Below are 23,425 nucleotides of genomic sequence, written 5' to 3'. Positions count from 1 at the left end.
GTCTCTAGTCCCTGTGAGCTATGAATGTGTTCACACGTGATCACTGCAGCAAGGGAGAGACTATGTCAGAAGTCCTGGCAAGATGTTGGTTAGAAGCCACAAAGTGAGCAATTGCTTGTCTCTTTGTGATGTTAAAGTACCAGGAAATAGACCCAGGCTTGCGCGGAAACGGCATGGCGCATGCCATACTGCTCGTTTCAGCTGATTTCTGAGGGCGGAGTATCAGCCACATCTGCTACTTGTTCCTATCAAAGTCTTGTTGATCAGGAGAAATGTCTTTACTGACATTTCACTCTTTACTCCCGTCTTCTGCCTCTTGGGATTCTAAAGGTCATGTTCTATCTCCATCTTTAAGGAAGCACGTGGCCCAGCTGCCACTTGACCTGAAGGATGGATGGAAAGACCTTGGGAGCGCGGGTACCAGACGGAGGCGAGCTTTGGGCCTTCAGTGCTCGGGTCTGGATCGGAAAGCGCTCTTGTTCTGGAACTAGTACACATCTCAACTTTACACAGTTATTTGCTTTCTTGATCAAAACAAGCAGTTTGTGCTGGGGTGTACGATGCAGGTTGCTGACTTAACATTTATAAAACAAGTACGCCCAGCGCCGCGGGGGGGGGGAAAAGCACTGAATGAAGCTAACACATGAACACGCACACACAAACCCAGTGATTGACGAGCAAAGAAAGAACTGGTTGCCGTCGATACCGTAGGAGTGAGCTTTCGCCAGGCAGGCCAGGGCCCCGGATTTGTCCCCATTTCCTTCCAAGCACTTCCAGCCTTTCCTTCCCTTAGTCTCTTAAACACCATCTTGTAAACAGAAACCTCTCACTGACAATGTCTAAAACACATCTCTTCATCTCCTGCTTCCACTTCCAAACACTGCCCCTCCCCTCTCCTCTGCCCCACACCGACTCCCCAGACAAAGCAGGGCCCGGGTATTTCCAGTGCAACTTCAGTGACTGAGCGGCCAGAAGGAAAGGCCAACTTCATGCTGGAGGCCTCCATTCAACCTCACAACCCATCTCCAAGTCTCATCTCCGGAATCTCTCCGATTGCCCGTTACACTGCCACCGTCAGCATCCCGGCCCTCGTTCCAGCTCTAGATCTCTCCAGTGAACTGCTGCACTGGTCTAATTGGTCTCCTGACTTCTAGTTCTCCCATGTCCATCTGTCTCCCATGCTGCCCCCACCCCAGAGTACCTCTCCAATCTGCTGGTGGCACTCCCCTACCTAAAACCTCCAGGGGTACTTCTTTGCCTGAAGGCTGGAGGCAAGGGCTGATGAGCCCTTTCTCTGTGCACCCAGGACTGGGAAGCTCCCCAGAGCACTTCCCACACGGAGTCCCAGTGCTCTGCTTCGGGTATGCCTGTAGCAGTCAACTAGGAGCTCCCTGGGGGCGGGGCATGGGATTTATTCCTTTCTGCTCCCTCGTGTCCAGCCTAGTACCCCACCTGGTAGGAAAGGTGCTCAACAGAGAATGTCAAGTTAACTGAAGAAAGAGAACAATGCAAAAGCAGCATGACAGCCCCTGAACCCTGACTGGCGGGTCTGATCTGAAAACCCTTGCCCTACAGAACGGCTCATGTGCCCAACAGATGCGCCTGAGAATCCTTTTGCAGTAGGGCCAACAATTAGGGGCTCAGGGGCCAGGTGTGGGGCCTTTATCTACCTGGGAGAAGTAGATAAAATTGGTACAATATGCTGCACAGGTAAAAGGGTAGACGGTCTGTTTCAATAGCTGAATTCGATTCTGAGATTAGTTAGCAGGAAAGATGGCTGAGTTTCAAAAAGTATTCCAGGACACTTGCTGAAATACGTTCACTGTAGGAAAGAAGCTGCCTTAACTTTTAAGGAGAATTTTTAAAAGGAGCTTAAACCTGTTGGCCAGAACATGATCCTCCCTGGGAGAGGCATCCCCCCCAAGAGGGGAAGGAGGTGGGTGCCGCTGGCCACTGTCACACAGAGATGTGCTCGTAGCTTCCACAATCACGACAAAGGCCTCTTTGTGGGCCCACAGTGTGCCACCTCCATACATATTCACAATGATAACATCCGGGTCCCCCAGAACCAGCAGGCTCAGGGCCGTCCAAGTGAACTCCATACCCTTATTAGGAAGAGGATGAAAAGAAAGACTTCCCCAACTAAAAAGGCACTTCGTTGCGTCCATGAAAATGACTATAATTGTGCCCTAAGGAGTTCTGAAAGAATCCACAGTCATTACTCAGAAACAGACTTTGGTGACAAGAGGTAATACACCATTTCTATTAGTTTTCTTCCTGTTTCATTCGGTGTTAGTTCATAGGGAAAGCACTCCATCCTATCAGAGGACCTGGGAAGTTATTCCAGGCAGGTATACAAGAAAAAGGGAAAAATGTTGCAGGTAAGTTATTGTTCTTGGCCTTAGGAATAATGCCCACCTCTGATGTGATTTTTGCATGACAAAAACCCACATTTCTGTTTAAAAAGAAAAGATGGTAAATCCGAAACGTTTCAGACCCTCCCAAACAAGCCACACCTCCTTCGAGCGGCCTCCTTTAAAAGCCAGTGACTGCAGCCCACGCAACCTCCCTGGATAAGACTTCCTTCAGCATCAAAGGCAGGAGCAGAAGGAGGTACATTAAGGAATTTAACAAACGATATGGCTATGTTAATTCTGTATGGTGCACTAATTTGTGTTATGTGTGAGTTCCCATCTGACTGAGAAAAGAAAAAAAAAAGCCTAACAATAACATTTCTAACTGTTGAAGCAAGAATTGGAGGTAGATGGTGGAAGATGAAGAAAAGCTCTCCACGCCTTCATGGCCCCCAGATCCTCCCTGAACTTCATCTCATCTCCTGGCAGCACAAGTCCTGACACCTGACCCTCACGACCCCCACATCAGGCTGCCTATAGGCAGGCGGTCGACATGGAGGTGTCTGGCCTTGCATGGGTCCAAGTCAATGTCTGTGCGAAGGGATTTATCTCCACATTTGGAAATCTCCTCCGAGCATAAAATCATGGCTAAAACGGTGGGTCAGGAAGGAGAGTAATATTGGCTCTTCTTGAAAGAAATGTTAATTTCCCAAGATGCCCCCTTTAATGTTTCAATACCAATTTTGCTATTAGAAATTATGTTTCAGGGTATTCGCTTTTAGTGCCCAAATTAAGATAGGAAATTAGAAAGAAAGGGTTGGAATGAATCTAATCCAAACTTTGCTGTAGGTCTTAACCCCCCCGAATCCCCGTAGGAGGTCAGCCAGACTAAAACTGGGCCCCCCCAGGACGAGGTCTCCCTCTTTCCAGAGCGAGCTTGCATTGCAAAGAGCATGGGCGAGACCCAGACAGCCTCACTCCAAACCGGGCTCACTCCCCTGCTCACTAAGGGATCTTTAAGTTACTCAGCCTCTGAGAGCCTCAGTTTCTTCCCGTGGAACACTGCAGATAAGAGCAGAGGCTCCAGAACCAGGCCACCTGCCACATGGAGCTGTGACGCCCTGGCTGCTCACTCAGCGCTCGGCACCTCAGGCCTCTGGTAAAACAGGAATAAAACACAGCGCCCCAGGTAGCGATGTTCGGAGGATTAACTGAGCGCTTGCAAACAGTAACCTCCCACGAAGTACTGGCTTAAAATAATCATGATGACTGATGACGATGAAGAAAGAGAAAAAGGAGGAGGAGGCCGCAGCAGTGGAGGAGGAGTGCTGTGATGAGGAGCCAATGATCTCCTGTAAGCAGATCCGAAAGTGCCTGGTGCACAGAAGCTGTTATTGTTCTAACTATATCCATCATTAATTGAGCACCTACTTTTCATGTGTTATCCCCTTTGATCCTCCGGAAAGCCTGCCAGAGGGTAGCAAACAGGAATTTGGAGGGACGAAGTGACCTGATCCGAATGTTATATGTGGGAAGGGGCAGAGCTGGGTTAGAACCTTGAAGAGCCAAACTTCAAATCCCTGGCTTTTCTTGATACCCCACCTTTCACCTTCAACGGAACAGTGTTTGCTTGTATGGAGCATGTTCTCTACAGCCCCCGGGGCTTTAGGACTGTCCTCTCTGCCACTCTTTCCACAGCAGATGAGACCACACTGTGTCCTTAGCTTGCCTCATGTGCCACTTGGCGGGGGGGGGGGGGGGGGGAGGCAGCTCTGGGGGAATCCCTGCTGTGCCCCCTGGCACCCACTATTCACATGAGCCCATTTCTAAGTTTGGCTGATGCTCCCGGGACTCCTGCTGGCTGGGCCAGGTCCTTGCCTCTACTAAGAGAGGAAGACTGAACTTCCTCAGTTTAGTAAGCCAGACAATGGCAGGGTCGTTTTTAACATTAAAAGTAAAACGAGGCTCTTAATTCCTAAGTTGGTCCTCACCTTTTTTCTTCTGGGATGTTCTCCAACAGCATTTGAAGAAAATCCTGGAATAAGAAAAAAGCAAACCATGAAAAACGTCCATCGATGTGTCACTGCCCCCGGCTGCCGGCAGCTCACCTGCTCGCAAAGCTAGGCCCATGCTGGGTCATTGGACTATGCGCCCGAAGTATTAATTACGGCGCTTCAGTCCAATCAGGTAAAGGGATTTGTTTTGTGAAAACCACAAACAAATTGAAAAATGTAGTGTTTGTTATTTTGACCTAAAGCAACAGTTTATTTCATTTCATGTCTCAACTATGTATTTTCAAAAGGCTGTCCCCCAGAAAGCTCTGTCCCCCACCTAACCGAGTCCCCGTCATGAGCCCTGTAACGGACTGAACGACCTCAGCGCCGAGAGGCTGGTGAGTGACTTGCAACTTTCTTGCTTTGCTCTTTGGAAAGATAATGACAGAGCTCAAGACGATTTCTATCCCCGACCGTCCCCGGGGAGGAACCAAGCGGCTACAGCCAGAATGGTTCCGGTTCCCTGGCTCCGCCTGCAGCCTCTCCTAGTGCCACTGACACCTAGGATGTTTCTATAATAAATTTTTTAAACCTAAAGACATGACTTACACACACTCATTGTTTCCTCTACTATGGAAAATTTCAAACACATTCAAAAGGAGACAAAAGAGTATAATTAACCTTCATGTACCCATCAACCCACAGCCAATATGCCCCATCCACTTATCTGCCTCTTGTATTATTTAGAAGCGAACCCCAAACATTACATAATTTCACCAATCAATGTTTCAGTAAATTGCTCTGAAATATAAGGACTCTTTTAAAACATAACCACAATACCATAAGGCCTAAAAAAATCACATATGAATGTGCAATATCATTTATATTTAATTTGCACCTTGAATATTGTGACCAACCATGTCAGTCCATCTAATTCTAGAATCTTGATTTGGCCTCAACTAGGTTTGTCAGATACAATATTGGATGCCCAGTTAAATTGGAGGCATGCTTACACTAAAAGAGTATTTGCTGTTTATCTGAAATGCAAATTTAACCTGGTGGTGTGCATTTTTATGTGCTAAATTAAAGCTCCTACCATCTGAAGATTTGACAAGATACACTTCGGAAAAAATATAGAACATGCAGCAAACAAGAACAACCTGTAACGTTTTGGGGATCTACACTTGAAGTTTTTCTTTTAATAAACTGACAATCTTGTAAAGCAGGTCCTTGCAAGAGCTCAGATGACCAGCTATGGCACTGCCAAATGAACGTCCCTGGATGGAAGCCCCGCCCCCACACCCCCTCAGCCAAGCCTGCAGATGCGGGCAGTGCAGGCTCTGATGAGACCCATTTAACTCAGAATGTGAGATGGAAGCAGCAGCTCAGACCCTGGGATTACAAACAGATGGAAGCACGGAGGACTGGAAATCTGCAAACAATTTGTATGACAAGGTGTTCTTCTTCTATCAACACATGAGGCACAGCCATCGCACATTGGCGAAGCCTGCCAGCCCTTTCTATGAGATTATGGGTGCGTAGTAGGTCCATTTCTTCCAGAGGCAAAGACTCCCTATTAAGGGCAGTAATGAAAAATTTATTTCTTGCAAATCCCGTTCTCCTTCTAAGGCTTCACTTGTGTATTTTGCTTCACCCAAAATAAACGATACAAAGAATACCAACTAATATTAAAAGCATGGATCATGCAGGCAAATGGAAGGGGACAAGCCCCAATACAGTGACCCCTCACATCTGAAGTCCCTCCTTGCACCTGCAGTGGATGCAGTACATGGAGGAAACACCAAAGGAAGCAAGAGCAATATTTAGAATGTGAAGAATTACTTTTGCTTGAGGTTCTTTAAGTCATTATCTTTACTGTAATAATTATTTTGTATAAATGTTGAATTAGAAATTAATTTATCACAACTGACTTATTAATAGGTTACATTACAGATATTTCACTGGTTGAATGGCAGTATTCTTGCTTCCTAAAAATCCAAGTACAGTAAGTATAATTTCTTACTAATTTCACTTCATTATCTCCTTAGAGCCCATATCAACTTATCCCATATTTGTCCAGTAGTGTATCCTCATTTATGTGCGTGTGTGGGGGGTGGGAGGGTGGGGGGGTATTACATTAATTCAATGGCAAGGGGGAGAATTTAATTGATTGAGAAGCAGGAAATACAGAGTTAACCTTAATTCTGTCCTTTTGCATTTTCCAGTTACAACTGGATCTTTATTTATAGGACTGCAGAGAACAATGTTCCAGAATTTTCAGTGAATACAGGAAATTTTTGTATTCTATTTTGTTTGTCAATTTATTTTGTTAGTCAATTTATTTTGTTCATTAGATTCCACATATAAGTGAAATCTGTCTTTCTCTGACTGGCTTATTTCACTTAGCATAATAATCTCCAGGTACCTCCATGCTGTTGCGAAGGGTAAGAGTTACTTCTTTTTTTTACAGTAGCATAGTATTCCATTATGTCCACTGCTTTTCTATCTACTCAGCTACTGATGGACACTTGGGAAGTTGCAAATAATGCTGCTATGAACATAGGAATGCATAGATTCTTTCTGATTGGTGTTTGGGATTGTTAGGATATATTCCCAGAAGTAAATTCACTGGGTCAAAGGGCAGTTCCGTTTTTAATTTTTTGAGGAGACTCCATACTGTTTTCCACAGTGGCTGTACCACCTGTATTCCCACCAGCAGTGCACTTGGGTTCCCATTTCTTCACATCCTCACCAGCACTTGTTGCTGATTTATTGATGGTAGCCACTCTGGCTGGTATGAAGTGATTGATATCTTATTATATTTTCAATTTGCATCTCTGATGATTACTGATGTTGAGCATTTTTTCATATACATATTGGCCATCTATCTGTATGTCCTCTTTGGAGAAGTATCTATTCAGATCCTTTGCCCACTTTTTAATTGGATTGTCTCCCGGGTGTTGAATTGTATAAATTCTTTATACATTTTGGATATTAACCCCTTATCAGATGTATCATTGGCAAATATGTTCTCCCATACATGGTGGTTCCTTTTGCTGTGCAGAAGCTTTGTAGTTGGATGTAGTCCCATCTGTTGCCCCACTTGTAGGTAGGCTTGGCCCTTGGGCTGGCTGCCTGTGAGACTCAACCCCAACCATGCCATGCAAACTGTTGCACAGGTGCTGCCAGAACAATACAAAATAAAACACAACAAAACAAAGCAAAAAACAACATGGAAAAAAAAAGCAACCCACCGCCACTAACAAAAACAACAACAGAAAAAAAGAATAAAAAGAGAAAAAAGAGGAAAAGAAGGAATAATAAAAGACAAGAGGCAAAAAGAGCAAGAACATGAATAGAAAGAAGGAATAAAAAAAATTAAAAGAAAAATTAATAAGCCTGGAGGATGGCTGAATTCAAGGCAGTCATTAGGGATGTTGGTGCCATTTTCAAAATAGGGAATCAACCCGGCCGGCGTGGCTCAGTGGTTGAGTGTCAACCTATGAACCAGGAGGTTGCAGTTTGATTTTCAGTCCAGGCATATGCCTGGGTTGCGGGCTGGATCCCCAGTGTAGGGTGTGTGGGAGGCAGACAATTGATGATTCTCTCTCATCACTAATGTTTCTCTCTCTCTCTCCCTCTCCCTTCCTCTCTGAAAACAATAAAAATATATTAAAACAAAAAGAGGAAATCACCAGAAGAGGATCAGAAAGAATTCAGGTCCTCCATATTGAAGCACAAAAGACACCCCCTATCCCCCCACCCCCCAGCAAGGGTGTCCAGCAGAAGACTAGATAAACAGTTTTGGAATCACTGGAGAGGCCATAGAGTATAGGTCCCTCTTCTTTGAAGACACACCTCACCTCCTTGTTCTGAAAGCTGTAGATGAGCAGGTTGAGCATGAGGGTCACAAGTTATAGGAGAGGGACACCACCTGCTTGCTCTCCAGGGAATAGCTGGCCTTGGGTCACAAGTGGATGACCCCATTGTACCATAAAGCTGAATGAGCATGACCAGGTGGGAGGCACACACATAAAAAAAGTAATAATAATAAGTAAAATAAAATATAGAATAGGAAAAGAAAAATGGCAAAAAGAATAAAAAAAGAGAAAAAATAGAATAAATAAAGGAAAGAGAGAAGAAATAAATAAATTAGGAAATAAAATATAAAAAAAGATTTTCAAAAAACAAATAAGTGGAGTTTGACCCCGCAGGTTTTGGTGCCTGCTACAAGCACGGTTTCCAGAGTCAATCCCTGTTTGTTAACTTGCTTACTTCTATGTGAAGTTTGGCCCCACACTCATATAAACTGAAAGTCTTTCTCTGATAGTTTTGAGGTCAGGCTGTCTGAATATTTCAGTGTATATTGTCAATCTCTCAGTTTATCAAATATATATGGTGCACATACTGTTTGTCAATCATGTATTAAGTATTCATCAAATAAAGAGCATGGTCTGGCCTTCATGAGCTTATACATAGAATGGAGGAGAAAGAAAAAAAACCCAAGTGATCTTAAATAAAAATCTATATATATAAAAGCCTAAGCAACCAAACGACCGGTTGACTGGTCGCTATGACGCACACTGACCACCAGGGAGCTGCCCCCTGGTGGTCAGTGCACTCCACAGCCAACCTCCTGCGGTCCCTCCCCCCACAGCTGGCTGGCTCTGATCAAGGCAGCTGGCCAACCTCCCATAGCCTCTCCCCCGGCCAGCCGGTCAACCTCCCACAGCCCCTGCCCCCACCAGCCAACCTCCCACAGCCCTGATCGGCCCCGAATTGCTGGCCAGGCTGAGGGACCCCACCCTTGCACAAATTCATGCACCGGGCCTCAAATAAAATGATAAATAATGGCAATGGCAATGACAATGAAGGCAATGAAAAAGGCAAAGGGTAGAGATTAGCAGGGTGGATGCAGATCTGATTAGCTGGGGTGACTCTGAGTGTGTGGCATTCGAGCTGAGACAAAAGGATAAGAAGGAGCCAACCCTGCAAAGACCACTGCAGGTAGAGGAACAGCAGGGCTGCTTTTTTTGCTTTTGTTCTTAAGGTCACTTAAGATTCAATTATCTACATCCCTGCACAGGACAGCTTTGGGTCTCAGATGGTCCCAAAACTACAGGGGGATCACCCTCCCTAAAACAACACTTTCCTATGTCCACTTCATTAACTTCCTATTTTTCCTATTGCATTAAATCATAAATCTTTCCCCCACTTTTTAATACTCATATAATCTATTCCCCACATGCCACACCCCCACAGACTCACAAGGACTCATATATTACCTGGGAAAGAATCAGCTGCCCATGAAATGTGTGCACAAATTTTCTTAAAAAGGAAAAATAGGTGTCATCTCCAAGTCTTCTGGCAAGGAACCGGAGAAGGAAATAACCCTGGAAGAAAGGAAGTAGAAGAAAAAAGATGCCTATCATGGATTAATTGGAAAAATGCTTACACAGTCAACCCTGACTTACCCACCAGCGCTTTATGCACATCTAGAATGTTCCAGGTGATGTGTTCCAGGCTGCCCTTTATATTCTTTACTAGAGGCGCGATGCACGAAATTCGTGCAAGAGTAGGCCTTCCTTCCCCCAGGCTGCCGGCATCGACTTGCCTCTGGCACCCAGGACCCGGGACCTGGGCTTTCCTCTGGCTGCCAGCACCCAGGACCTGGGCTTCCCTTGCAGAGGGAGGCCCCGCCCACCTGCTGCAGCCAGCTGGTCGGTGGCCTGGGCCTCCCTCTGTGAGGCGATCACGGGGCGATGGCCTGGCCCCTGACCAATCGCATTGCACCCACCTTGGCTGGCTTGGCGCCAGTGGGTGTCATAGGGTGGTCCCGGATGGTTGTCCGGATGGTCATTCTGCTGTTCGGCTGTTTGGTTGATTTGCATATTATGCTTTTATTATATAGGATTTTAAACTTATGTTTATGGTTGAAAGCATTACAGATGTGCCCCTTTTTTTCTCTCATTGACCTCCTCCACCCAGATCTCACCCCCTCCCCAGGCCTTCAAAGCACTACTGTCTGTGTCTATGGGTTATGCATATCTATATATATAAAAGCCCAGCGACTGGAACGGTGGAACGACCAGAATGACCAGAATGACCGGTGGCTATTACACGCACTGCGGCAGCCAACAAGCCTGATCTGGGTCCTGATTGTCCCACCACCAGCCTGGCCCCGATTTGGCCCCCAACACCCTGATGGGGGGTGGAGCTGGCTAGCCAACTGCCTGCAGCCCCTCTCCCCAACCAGCCCAGCCCAATAGGCCCCCATTGGGGCGGGCCAGCTGGACCCCACCTGTGCATGAATTCGTGCACCAGGCCTCTAGTATGCATATAAGTTCTTTAGTTAATCTCTTGCTACCCACCCTCCATCCCCATCCTGCCCTTCCCTCTGAAATACATCAGTCTGTTGCATACTTCCATGTCTCTGGGTCTATTTTGTTCATCAGTTAATTTTGTTCATTAGATTCCACATATAAGTGAGATCATGTGATATGTGTCTTTCTAGAAATTAAGGATCGACTACTTTGCTTTCAACTCATCTGGGTATTCCCCTTGGTTTACATGAAGCCTGGACACACATCTCAAACTAGAAGGGCCGGGTCCTGGCTCTGTTCTTCCTCAGCTATCGGGAGAGGCCTTTCACCTTAAAATGCTTCCTTCTTGCTCCTATGCTCCAGTTGGAACTTGACAACAATTTTAAGATTCTGCTCTTCAAAGCTGACGTGCAGCAGGGAGAAGGGAGGTACAGGGCAGGAAATAGTTCAGGTTCCTTTGGTTCATGCCTCATTTTTTGGGTATAAAGTGTTTTAATTATTAGACAATCAGATATCTACCCAGTCAAATGTCATTACAATGTTGATCATTGTTTGGTTTAGCTCAACCATGTTATTAATCTTCACTGTTTATGTGTATAATCTAAAAAATGCTATACCATAGTCACTGGCTTCTGCCACTTAGATGTGCTTACCTTTAAATAATGAACCTGCATGAAGACCTTCTCTGGATTGAGCCCATGCTTAATGACAGACGATCCTGAGTCACTCACATGGCCAGTTTTCTCTTTATTGGGTCTAAAATGATGTAGTAAAAGTATAGCACATTCTTAACTAATTAGACCACAATATCGCCTTACTTTTATTTTTAGAGTTGCCCAACAGTGTCTTAATTCTATTCAACAGTACCAGGTATACAGTAATTTAAAACAGTTTATGTTATACATTCATATACTGAACAAGTAGGGATTTATATTTGGGTTGGCAACCTAAGGTTGGCTATTGGCAATATTTTACATCATCTTATCCAAGATTAAAACTTGCCAGACTCTCATGGAATCTAAGCTCCAATATGCATTATTTAAGAACCTGCTTTTCTTTTGGTGGGAATGATGAACTGGGAAATACAATAAAAAATGTAGCTTTGCTTGGAAGAGTAAAAAACTTACATCAAAAAAATTCTTTTTTGAAAGCCCCAATGTTATCCACTTCTTTCGACTTGCATTTAAGGCTCCTTTAAGAAATATTTGTTTAACAAACTAGCAAGACAGGAGCAAACTCATAGACACAGAGAACAAACTGATGGTTGCCAGATGGGAGTGGGGTTGGGAAACTGAATGAAAAGGTGAAGAGATTAAGAAGTACAAATGGGCAGTTACAAAATAGTTATGAGGATGTAAAGTACAGCTTAGGGAATACAGTCAATAATATTCTAATAACTACATGCTGTCAGGTGGGTGCAAGACTTACGGGGGAATCACTTTGTAAGTTATATAAATGTCTAACCACTATGCTGTACAGCTGAAGCTAATATAATATTGAATGTCAACTGTCAGTGAAAAATAAAAAAAAATTTTAAAAAGAAATATTTGTACTAGGAAGCTGTTTTAGAAGCACAAAAACACACACACAAAAGCAAACATTATTGAAGCCCATGCTTGTAGAACAGGTAGGGACATTCGCAACCACACACTTCACCTCCTCAGTTCGCAAACAAGGGGGAGCGGAGGGCTCGTGGCTTGTTTTGACTCATGGTGACATTAGGACTGAAACCAAGACTGTTTTAAATATTTTTAAAAATTTCTTTAATAAAATACAATTGTGTTACAGTGAAGCTTCACCAAGTAGCTAGAATTAAAATATGTGACAAGGTATTTGCAGCTTTTAGCTGTCCGAAAACCAGTCCCTTGTTGGGCGAACACTGAAGAGCATGTGTTGGGTGAGTGCCTGGGAAGCATGGGCCGCTGAGAGGATGAGCACACCAGAAAGGCCAGTGGCTATTTTCAACAGGTACTGTGCACAAGTACCAGGGACATGGCCATTGGGATCTAAGAGAACCGGTGTTGAGTTGCAACCCTACTTCTTAAACCTGTTTCTTACTAGCAGGTTAGTGAAATTCTCTAATCTTATTTATTCACTTGCAAAATGCAAATAATCCTATGTATCTCCCCACTTCCTATGGAAAATAATTGAAATAATATATGCAAAATCCCCAGTAAGGGCTAGGGCTACATAAATTATTCAACAAACTTAATAAAATATCATACATTTGTTAGCAATAAGGATCGCTAAATTCAAGGTTGGCCATCCATGTTAGAGGCACTGGGGTAGGCTGTTCTTTCACTTCATGCCCCGTGTCCACTGACACATCCTGTAAGGATGCCGGGCCTAAATGGAAGTGGCCAGGATGGGCCAGCCTGCTAAGCCAATCCCTGTGCAGCGTGTGCTAGCTGCGCGCACAGAACGCCCCATTAGGCCTCTGCCGGAGATTTCAGCACCTGATCCCAGCAGACACAGGCCTGGAACCAGCAGATGCCTCAAGAGAAGACAACCACCAGCCACTAGAGCAAACTGCATAGTTTCCATTTTTCTACTCGGTCCCTGACTTATCTACATGACTATACTTGCAGGAATAACTAGTCCCTTTCATCGTCATTTAAGACTCCATTGAAAAGCATCAGCTTTATTCTTGTTCTCAAGCATCCTATAAAGAAAACCACACTGGCTTTGAGAGGGAAAGCCCAGCCAGCCTTGCAGGGAGGAAGGCTTTTCAGAACCTGAATTCAAACCAGTTTTCCCAGCCCCGGGAGAGCCGGAGTTGCTGTGAGTTTAAGTCCCTGAGCTCTGAATGAGGCCAGTGGAAGGGCTGGGGCACCGAAGACAGCCCTAAACCTCTGGGTGGAAGGCTGGCTTCCAGGTTCCCAATGACGCTTTCAGTTGCTTTTTCCCCTTTGCCTAAAAATGTCCTTCCAGAAACCATCCCTCTTATTCTCTGCTTCCACCCTCTCCAAGCGAAGGAGTGTTCAAGGAAATTCTTTTATGCTGACAGCATCTGAGGCAACCTTACGAGTCCCCAGGAGACTCCTTTCAAAGTGGACATGGCGCTGGAGGGAGCAGTGCCCGGGCAAGTCTCGGCTTCCTGAGGCACAGATGCTCCGTGAGCGGCAGATGGCCGACTTCCCGGAACGCACTTATCCCAGGTCTGTCCAGAGAGACACTGCACAGAGAGCACGCGGGACCCACTTGGTGTAAGAACAGTGGCTAATGCAGCCCCACTTCCTGTAAGAACAGTGGCTAATGCAGCCCCACTTGGTGTAAGAACAGTGGCTAATGCAGCCCCACTTGGTGTAAGAACAGTGGCTCTCAAGGTGAGTGACTGCAGTCACAGCCCTGCCGTCTCCCTTCCCCATGGTGTCACTCTCCGCAGTTTCAGTTACCTGCAGTCAACTGAGGACCAAAAATATTAACTTAAAAATTCCATAAACAACTGATAAGTTTTAGCCAGCATGCCACTGAGCAGCTTGATGAAATCTCACGCCTCCCCCCTGTGTGTCATGCCTGGGACATGAATCACCGCTTTGTCCAGCGTATCCACGTGATTATGCGCTCCCTGCCTGTTAGTCACGTGGGAGCCTTCTCCATGATCAGATCAACTGTCCGGGTAGCACAGGGCCTCTGTTCGTCACCCTTATTTTACTTCATAATGGCCCCAAAGCACAAGAGTAGTGTTGCTGGCAATTCAGAAACGCCTGAGAGAAGGCAGAAAGGGTTTCCATTAAGTGTATGTCTACAAAAAAACATAGTATGGGTAGGGTTCGGTACTACCCCTGCTTTCAGGCATCCACTGGGGGTTTTGGAACATGTGTCCCATGGGTAATGGGGTGGAGAGGGAGAAACTGCTGTACACACAAGTGCACAATTCCATTCACATGGAGTCAAAGAACAGGCAAGCCAGGGTCCTGGGGGTGGAGGTCAGAGGGAGGGTTCCATTTAGGCAGGAGTGCCAACGGGGGGAAGAGGGAGATTGCTGGGATGCTGGGAATGTTCCACACAGTAGTCAGAGTGGTGCTGTCAAGAGGATAAATAGTAAAGCTCTGCTGAGCCATCTAGAAACACTGCAGTGTGTGTGTGTGTGTGTGTGTGTATGTGTGTATGTGTGTGTATGTGCGTGTATATGCGTGTGTGTGTGTGTGTGTGTGTGATAATTTAATTTAAAGGTTAAGAAGAACAGATGCACACGGAACTATATATTTTGTGAAAACAAAAGGGAATCAGTCTAGAAAAGGGCATGGCTGTTCACGTGCCCTGAACGGGTGACCAGGATTAACTAAGCCCTCTAACCTGACGACCCAAGAGGCAGGAAGAACTGTGGCAAATACCATTGGCTCAGGCTATTCCCACGTTCACCCACCTTCTTCCGTGCCACCACTTATCCGATCAAATCTGAAACGTTCAATGCTCACTTTCCGAGTCCCTGCAGCTACAAATGGTCAGAAGACATGGTCTGGGCCAGTGAGACAAAAGCAGAAATCTGCTGTGGCTGGAAGCGGGGCTCTGGGGTAGCTTTTGCTTTCTTTACAAAAGGGGGGGGTCCCTGGTACTGCACCCCTCCTCCCAGTCATGGTAGAGGGAATGCAGCAGCCACCTAGCAGCCATGAAGCAGCAAATCAAAACGCTCTGGAGACCAGAAGGAGTGAAAGGCAAGTGGCCTTTGATGGTGTCATTGGCCGCCCGCGACTGCCTGCTTCAGACTTCTTACTGTGTGAGAAAAATAACCCCCATGTGTTTCAGTTGATATTGCTCACTTTTCTAGTAATTGTAGGTAGATTTATCTCTAATAGATGGAGAACCAAACTAATATTAACCACTACCATTTCCTGGAATCCCTGTGCCAGGTGCTCTGCCAAGCTCTTCTTAGGCATCGTGTCCTTCTCCCTCACAAGGAAGTGATGGCACAGGGACTGTGATTATGCCCATTTAAAAGCAGGGAAGAGTGAGGCATGGACACACCACAAAACGGATTAGTGGCAGGCCTGAGGCTGGACCCAAGGTCCATGGAACACCGGCCTCTGCTGTATTCTGGGGCCTCGTCAAGATCCAGCCCCCATCTGGGTTGTGCCAGACACTAAGTGGAGAGCCTCAGGCGTGTTTCTTACCCTCCCTGAAGCTCAGTTCCTCACCTGCAGAGTGTGATGGCCTTGGCCAGTTCTCCCAGTGGTTAGAGCGTCGGCTCTTGGACCAAAGGGTCTCAGGTTCGACTTCTGGTCAAGGGCATGCACCTCAGTTTCATGTTTGATCCCTAGCCACAGTCAGGGTGCATGCAGGAGGCAACCAGTCACTGTGTCTCTCTCACATCGATGATTCTCTCTCTCTCTCTCTCTCTCTCTTCCCCCCTCCCTTTCACTCTATGACCAATGGAAAAAATATCCTTGGTGAGGATTAAAAATCATAACACTAATAAAAAGAATGTGACGAGACGCAGGTAATATAAATAAAAACACTGTGAGTGTGACCGCACGTCTTAGACACGACATGCCAGTGTTTGTTTCCTTGGCTGGAATACAAGGAATGCAAGAGATCAAGTTACGAAGGTCGTCTGGGCTGAAATGCCCTTGGTTTCTGTTGTACCTGGCACCAAACACAACAACTGAGATCAGCCTGCCCTGCCCTGCCCTGCCCACCTCCCTCCCTCTCCACTGCACTCCCAGACGCAGTGTGGACATTGCAAGAGTGGGGCAGTGACACTGATACACAGTGATTTGATTTGGAATCCTGCCTCCTGAGAAAGGACTGATTCTGCAGGACTCTCACCAAGGGTGGGATTTGGGAAAATGCCTCTGAAAGGTGCTCAGGCGTGTCAGCTTGGGGCTGGACACCTGCTGCTGTGCCACAGCCCAGAGGCGCTGTCTGGCAGCATTCTCCACCTCACACTCCTTGGAGAAGATCGTCCTCTATAAACTCACACTGTACTGCTGGGCCAGGGATTAAGCATCCAGAAATGAGATAGAAAGGGATCAATCAGCATTTCAACACCCCGTCTGCATATCAGATGCAGCTGCCCCACAAGGCGGGACTGTTGGGGAGCAGGGCCTCACTCACCCACATCATGGAGGAAGTTAAAACTACCTTTGTGTAGACATTGGCCTCGGGGTACTCATCTGAGCCCCAAATGTACAAGCGAGACCTACAGGGGAAGCACATTACGCACTGGTTAGGAATTTGGGCAAGAATCTTGACTCTTAAGTGTCACATAATCTTTTTTTAAAAAAAACATTTTTAATTTTTATTGTTTAAAGTATTACAGATGCCCCCCCTTTTTCCCATTGACTCTCTCCACCTTGCCCCCCCCAAGCCTTCATCACACTATTGTCCATGGGCTATGCATATATGCATATAAATTCACCAGCTAATCTCTCTCCACCCATCCACCTCCACCTTCCCTCTGAGATTTGTCAGTCTGTTCCAGGCTTCTATGTTTCTGAATCTATTTTGTTCATCAGTTTATTTTGTTCATTAGATTCCACATATGAGTAAGATCATGTGATACCTGCCTTTCTCTGAATGGCTTATTTCACTTGGCACAATACTCTCCAGGTCCGTCCATGCTGTCTCGGGGTAAGAGATCCTTCTTTTTTTAGAGTTGCATAGCATTCCATTGTGTAAATGTACCCCAGCTTTTTTATCCACTCAGCTGCTGATATACACTGGGGCTGTTTCCAGTTCTTAGCTATTGTAAATAATGCTGCTATGAACATAGGAGTGCACATATTCTTTCTGATTGGTGTTTCTGGCTTCTTAGGATATATTCCTAGAAGTGGGATCACGGTCAAATGGCAGTTCCATTTTTAATTTTTTTGAGGTAACTCCATACTGTTTTCCACAGTGGCTGCACCAGTCTGCATTCCCACCAGCAGTGCATGAGGGTTCCCTTTTCTCCACATCCTCCCCAGCACTTGTCATTTGTTGATTTACTGATGGTAGCCATTCTGGCTGATGTGAGGCGGTACCTGTCATTTTAATTTTAATCTCTCTGATGATCAGTGACATTGAGCATTTTTTCATATGTCTCCAGCCATTTATATGCCCTGCTTCTTTTTATCCTAAAGCCTCACCAGAGGATATTTTCCCCATTGATTTCTAGAGAGAGTGGGAGGGAGGGAGAGGTGGGAGAGAGAAACATCAATGTGAGAGAGACACATCCATTGGTGGCCTCCTGCCTGCACTCCTCCTAGGGCTGAGGAACCTGCAACTGAGGTACATGCCCTTGACCTGGACTCTAACCAGGGAATCTTCAGTCCACAGGCCAGTGTTATAACTACTGAGTTATACCGACCAGGCCTGTATGTCCTCTTTAGATACTAGTAAGTATTTATTTAGGCCCCCTGCCCATTTTTAAATTGGATTGTCTTCCTTTTGTTGAGTTGTATAAGTGCTTTATATATTTTGGAAATTAACCCCTTATCAGATGTATCATTGACAAATATGTTCTCCCATACAGTTGGCTCCCTTTTCATGGTGGTTTCTTTTCCTGAAGCTTTTTAGTTTAATGTAGTCCCATCTATTTATTTTTTCCTTTGTTTCTCTTGCCCTAAGTGTTGTATCAGTGAAAATTCTGCTACGTGAGCTATTTGGTATTTTGCTGCCTACATTTTCTTCTAGGATTTTTATGGTTTCATGACTTACATTTAAGTCTTTTATCCTTTTTGAGTTTATTCTTGTGTATGGTGTAAGCTGTTGGTCTAGTTACATTGTTTTGCATATACCTGTCCAATTCTCCCAACACCATTTATTGAAGAGACTGTCTTTACTCCATTGTATGCTCTTGCCTTCTTTATCAAATGTTAATTGAGCATAATAATGGCTTGGCGAGACCCCCAATTTTGAACATAATCCCTTTAAGGGTTTGTCTTTAAGCCTGCTCCATGCCACACATCATCAGAAAACAAATCAAAAGGACAAACAAAGTTTAAGGGTTGCATAAAGTTCCAGTAAGCTAGATCTGGGCATATTCCTTACATACACACCTCACAGTCCACACCATTCAGTGAGGAAATTACTAAAATTCTGGGTTAAAAATGGAGGCAGAATCATTGAAAGTATGGGAATTTTATACCCTCCATTTGTTTTAACAACTATTTTTCTATCTAAAACGTATGTCCGATGAGCGCTGGCCACTGGCTTGCTTTCGGATGGTACTTGCAGAGCACTGGGCCCAGGTGCACACCTGTAAGTAAGGAAGCGGAATGGCACCAAAGCTGCTGTCCAGTGGGAGGGTGTCCCCACCAGGGACCTTGGTCCTATGGCAGGCACAGCAGGGTATCACTGTGGTGCCGGGAAGGCAACTGCCAAAGCGATACAAGACAGAAGGAGGCATCTCTTTAAGGAGTAGGAGGACAGCCAGGAAGGTATATTCTGTCTCCGACAGTGAAGGAACTGGTGGTCGGTACCTATGGGAGGAGAGGTCCGCTGCTGAAGGGCAGTGATAAGGAAAGATACTGCAGATCATATGGAAAACACGAACAAACTCCCCAAATTCTGATAAGCAGGGTAGGAAAATAAAAGATGAAACTTAGAAAAGCAGGAAGTAATGGGCCTCGACACAAAACCTAAAGAGCCCTCAGGTTTTAAACGGCCATAAATCAGAAATTCCTCTCTAAGACACAAAATCGCAAACAGAGAAAACCCAAGGGATAGGCTAATACAATGGTCTGAGCAGTAAATCACCACCTTCAACACAGCAAGAGAAATACACACACATTTTCCGAGGAGAGAGAGAAAATGGGGAGTGAAGACACCTTGCAGGAGGCTCCTGATGAGGTGATTTTCAAAAGACACGTGCAAAAGATGAAAGGGAATGCTGGGAAAGAAACAACCAAAGCTAAGTCCAACCTCCAGGAAGCCATGAAATTGTTGCCAGGAAGGCAGAGATTCCGAAGGAGACGATGCTAATGGAGAAGACCCAGGGCCGTGAAAAGGGCCCTGACATCTGAGCTTAGGGAAGACCAGGTGCTGAGAGTGACAGAATGAACAGAGCTAGTGACTCCCACTTTGCTTCAACTTTGTAGCCAGGGAGGCAGGTCTTCAGGGTGTACGCGGTAGAACAAGCACTGTTACGCGGGAGGTCTGCTCTGTGTCCAGAGAGTGATGCTCAGCGCAGGTGGAGAGGGCTCCTTCCCTCATCCTGAGAGGAGTCCGGCCCCGGCTCAGGCGAGGGACATGGCACAGTGCGGAGCGCTTCCCCCTGCGATCACAGACCTCTGGGGATCAAGTCACGGCAAGTGCGACGGGGCCCATGGAGACAGACACACACTTGTTATGATGTGTAAAGGGAGAAGGGATGGGGGAGGGGGGCAAACCATGACTTGGTTATTGAACAGAGAGTCTGAGAGCACTGAGAAGAGAACATGATTAACTACAGGAGTTAGCATGGGACCTGGGCCTCTGCCAGAAATTCACTGTGGGCATCGGGCATCCGGCTTCTACAAGGCAGCCAGCAGATGGATGTGGTGGTGAGTGTATGGTGTTGCTTCGTGGCTTTACAGAAGGTAAAGAACAGAACCCCAAGGCTGTTGATTAATTACTTGCTATAACCTGAGGGCTGTGTCCAAGGAATGGAGGCTTATTGGCTTAGCAGATTTGCATGAGTCTAGGCGAGGAGTCTCCTTGTTGGTTGATGGACAGCATCCATCTTCAAGAATAGAAACCACAGGCTTCAATAGTCCATGAGGACAGAGAAGTTTTTAAAATTAAGCACTTACCTATGGAAAAGATTTAGTTTAGTAATTGTCTGTAAACTCAACATGCAGCAAGAGGTGACTGATGTGGCTTCCAAAACAACCAATAGGATGGCAGGTGGGATGATGGCAGGTGGGTTGAGGGGAGGGCTGCGGGGAGGGTCAGACAGAGCGGACAGCCAGACTCCTCTGCTTTCATCCCTGCTCCGCCACTCTCTAGCTGTGGGAACGTGCCAGCCACCTCATGCGCCTCTCCTCGGCTGTCCTGGGAAGGAAGATGTACCAGTACCAGATCCTTACACGGGGCCGTTGTAAGGATCAAAAGAGACCCTATCTCTCCATGCTTGGAACAGTGTTTGGCGCATGGAAAGCGCTAGGTGGTGTTACTAAGGAGAAAAATGTATGGGGGTTGGAACGGTGAGACTGCCATGAGAAGGCATCTGATGCTGAGTTTAAAAAAGAAACATGGTAGATGAGTTAGTAACAAGATGTGGTGTATATGATATACAAATATCACACACATACAATGGAATACTACTCAGCCATAATAAAGAGATGAAATATTGCCATTTGTGACCACAGGGATGGACCTGGAGGGTGTCGTGCAAGTGCATCCAACCTAATCAGTGCTTGTCCTGGCTTTTCTGACTATCCAGAGAAAGGCAGCAGCCAGGGTCCCCGTGCGTTCTGCTCAGGCGCAACCTCACACAGAACGCTGTGCTCCGTTCAGGTGTCACCGCCGGAGAAGGCCAGTCACCGCCGAGGACAACAAACGACCACGCCCGAGAAGGCAAACCTTTTCCCGACTGCAGTGCTTGTGAGGAATTTATCAAAGCTGGGATCTGGTGGCCGGGAAAGGCCAGAGGATGGCCTTCAGATGTGATGGTCTGTGAGCACAGGGTGGGTCCTGGGCAGCTCGGAGGGCCGGGCCGAGAGGACCAGGCGAACCTGGCCGAGGCAGGCCTGGGTCCGAGGAGGACCCGAGAGGGGCTGCTCCTCGAGGAAGCAGAGGCCAGGCAGGGAGTCCTCGGGCAGAGCTGGCGGCTGTCTGTCAGGGACACGGGAGGTGAAGCAAAATCACTTTTTCAGCCCTTTTGGAGCCTACTTCTCTATGAGTTTAGAAGGCGAAGCAGCTGGAATCTGTGCAAGCAGCAGAGTTGGAAAGTAAAACAGTACTCATCCCCCGCAGCTGTCCACGGCCTGCCCGCGGCCTGGGCCTCATAAGTCAGCGCAAAGGATGATCTTGATTAAAAGAAAACAACAGCACAAAACCTAAACCCTGAGTTAACTAGAGGAACCTTCACTGAGTTTTATTCAACCACATATATTTGGGGACAGGTTGAGCCTAAGAGCACAGGAGCCGAGCACTGCAGGGCGCCCCTCATAGTTCCGGGCGCTGCCTTCCGGGAGGGGTGCGGGAGGTGGAGGCACACCTGGTCCGCGTCCGCATCAGCCAGCGTCAAAGGGCCCCCCCCTCTCCTCAGGGCCAACGTGGTCATATAAACACAGGCTGCCTGCACACAGGAAAACAGAAGACCTGAACACTACAGGAAGCAAGAGTAGAAAAGATAAAAATGGGAAATTTTTTTGGTGCTGCATCAAAGCCCCATGACTTCATTCCTGAAAGAGGCAAACGGGACAAACACCAGCTTCCTTTTCCATGGGAGGCAAGAAGCACGTTGTGAACCCCAACAGTCTGTGCAGTGCTCTGTGCGGAGATCTGTGAGCCGAGATAAGGGAGCTCAGCTCACACGGGACTCAGGGGGGGGGGCGCGGGGTGGAGAGGGGGCTGTGGAGCTAAGGAAGGTCTTCCCTCCTCGCCTGAAGCCCCCCACACACGGGACAAGAGGCTGGGAGAGCAGCGCCCTCCACTCGGTCCTGTGGGCAACTGTGTACTATTTCTGCTACTTCGTCTTATGATTAACACGCTGCCCACTAACAGGAAGTGTAAGCAAAAAGCCAGAAATGACCAAATGTCCAGTGGCTGACACACGGTTAGAAAGCTAGCTGTGAAGCGTTCTCATCCTGGGATATTCTGCATCGTTTTAAGAAAACAGACCGACGTGTGTCTGTGACAGAACAATACCCGGGATTGTATTATTAGGAGGAAAGTGGATTTTAACATGTTAGCAGGGTATTCTTCTTTCATGTCTTTGCAGCAGGTCCAGACAAATACTTGTAACCACTTCCGTCAGCCATTCTGGGTCAAAACCATTGGCCCAAACACAAACTAAACGGGGCAGGAGGGTGGGCAGGCGAAGACTCTGTAGAACAAAGTGGAAGTAGGATTACCTGAGAACCCTGCACTGCACGCGAATGCTTCTGAAAGTGAGCCTGACGCCGGCGAGCCAGGACTGTGATGTACAATGTTAGGACTGCCGAGTGCACAGCACAGCCTTAGAGGAAGGGCAAAGTGAGAGGGAACCATGATGGACAGGCTTAAGTATGTGAATTATTTTTTTAGAAAAATCTTAACAAGTGCTATAGTGAATCGGTGCCACACAGGGCAGCAATACAGAAGTATGCACATCCTATGTAATAAAAGCCTAGGTGGCATCACGTGCAACGTTGCCACAAGGTGGCCGGCAGGGGAGGGCAGTTGGGAGTGAACAGGCCGGCAGGGGAGGGCAGTTGGTGGGGGGACCAGGCCTGCAGGGGAGGGCAGTTGGGTGCGACCAGGACTACAGGGGAGGGCAGTTGGGGGCGATCAGGCCAGCAGGGGAGCAGTTAGGTGACAATCAGGCTGGCAGGCAGAAGTGGTTAGGGGCAATCAGGCAGGCAGGCAGGCAGGCAAGTGGTTAGGAGTCAGCAGTCCTGGATTGTGAGAGGGATGTCTGACTGCCCGTTTAGGCCCAATCCGAGATCGGGCCTAAACCAGCAGTTGGACATCCCCCAAGGGGTCCCAGACTGAAGAGGGTGCAGGCCAGGCTGAGGGACACCCCCCGCCCCCTGTGCACAAATTTTCATGCACTGGGCCTCTAGTATACTTATAAAATCTTTATTTTCAGAAAGATTCACAAGACAATGCTAGCAGTGACATATTAGATAGGAATCAGTGGTGG

At 46.8% G+C, this 23,425-nt stretch overlaps 1 protein-coding gene across 1 annotated transcript in view; it reads right to left on the bottom strand.

The window, feature by feature from the left end:
* The window catches only part of AOPEP (aminopeptidase O (putative)), a 324,231-nt gene that overhangs the window by 104,237 nt on the left and 196,569 nt on the right, over positions 1-23,425 (bottom strand). The window contains exons 8-10 of the mRNA XM_081103533.1: positions 11,325-11,427; positions 9,634-9,741; positions 4,346-4,389 (exon numbers count right to left, since the gene is read on the bottom strand). Of these exons, the coding sequence (XP_080959659.1) occupies positions 4,346-4,389; positions 9,634-9,741; positions 11,325-11,427 (255 nt within the window). The remainder of the gene's footprint in view (positions 1-4,345; positions 4,390-9,633; positions 9,742-11,324; positions 11,428-23,425) is intronic.

The sequence above is a fragment of the Myotis nattereri genome, assembly GCF_964212035.1.
Source record: "Myotis nattereri genome assembly, chromosome: 12".
In the NCBI taxonomy this organism is placed as follows: Eukaryota; Metazoa; Chordata; class Mammalia; order Chiroptera; family Vespertilionidae; genus Myotis; species Myotis nattereri.
The sequence above is the reverse complement of the archived record's forward strand: the minus strand, read 5'-3'. Positions and strand labels throughout refer to the sequence as shown.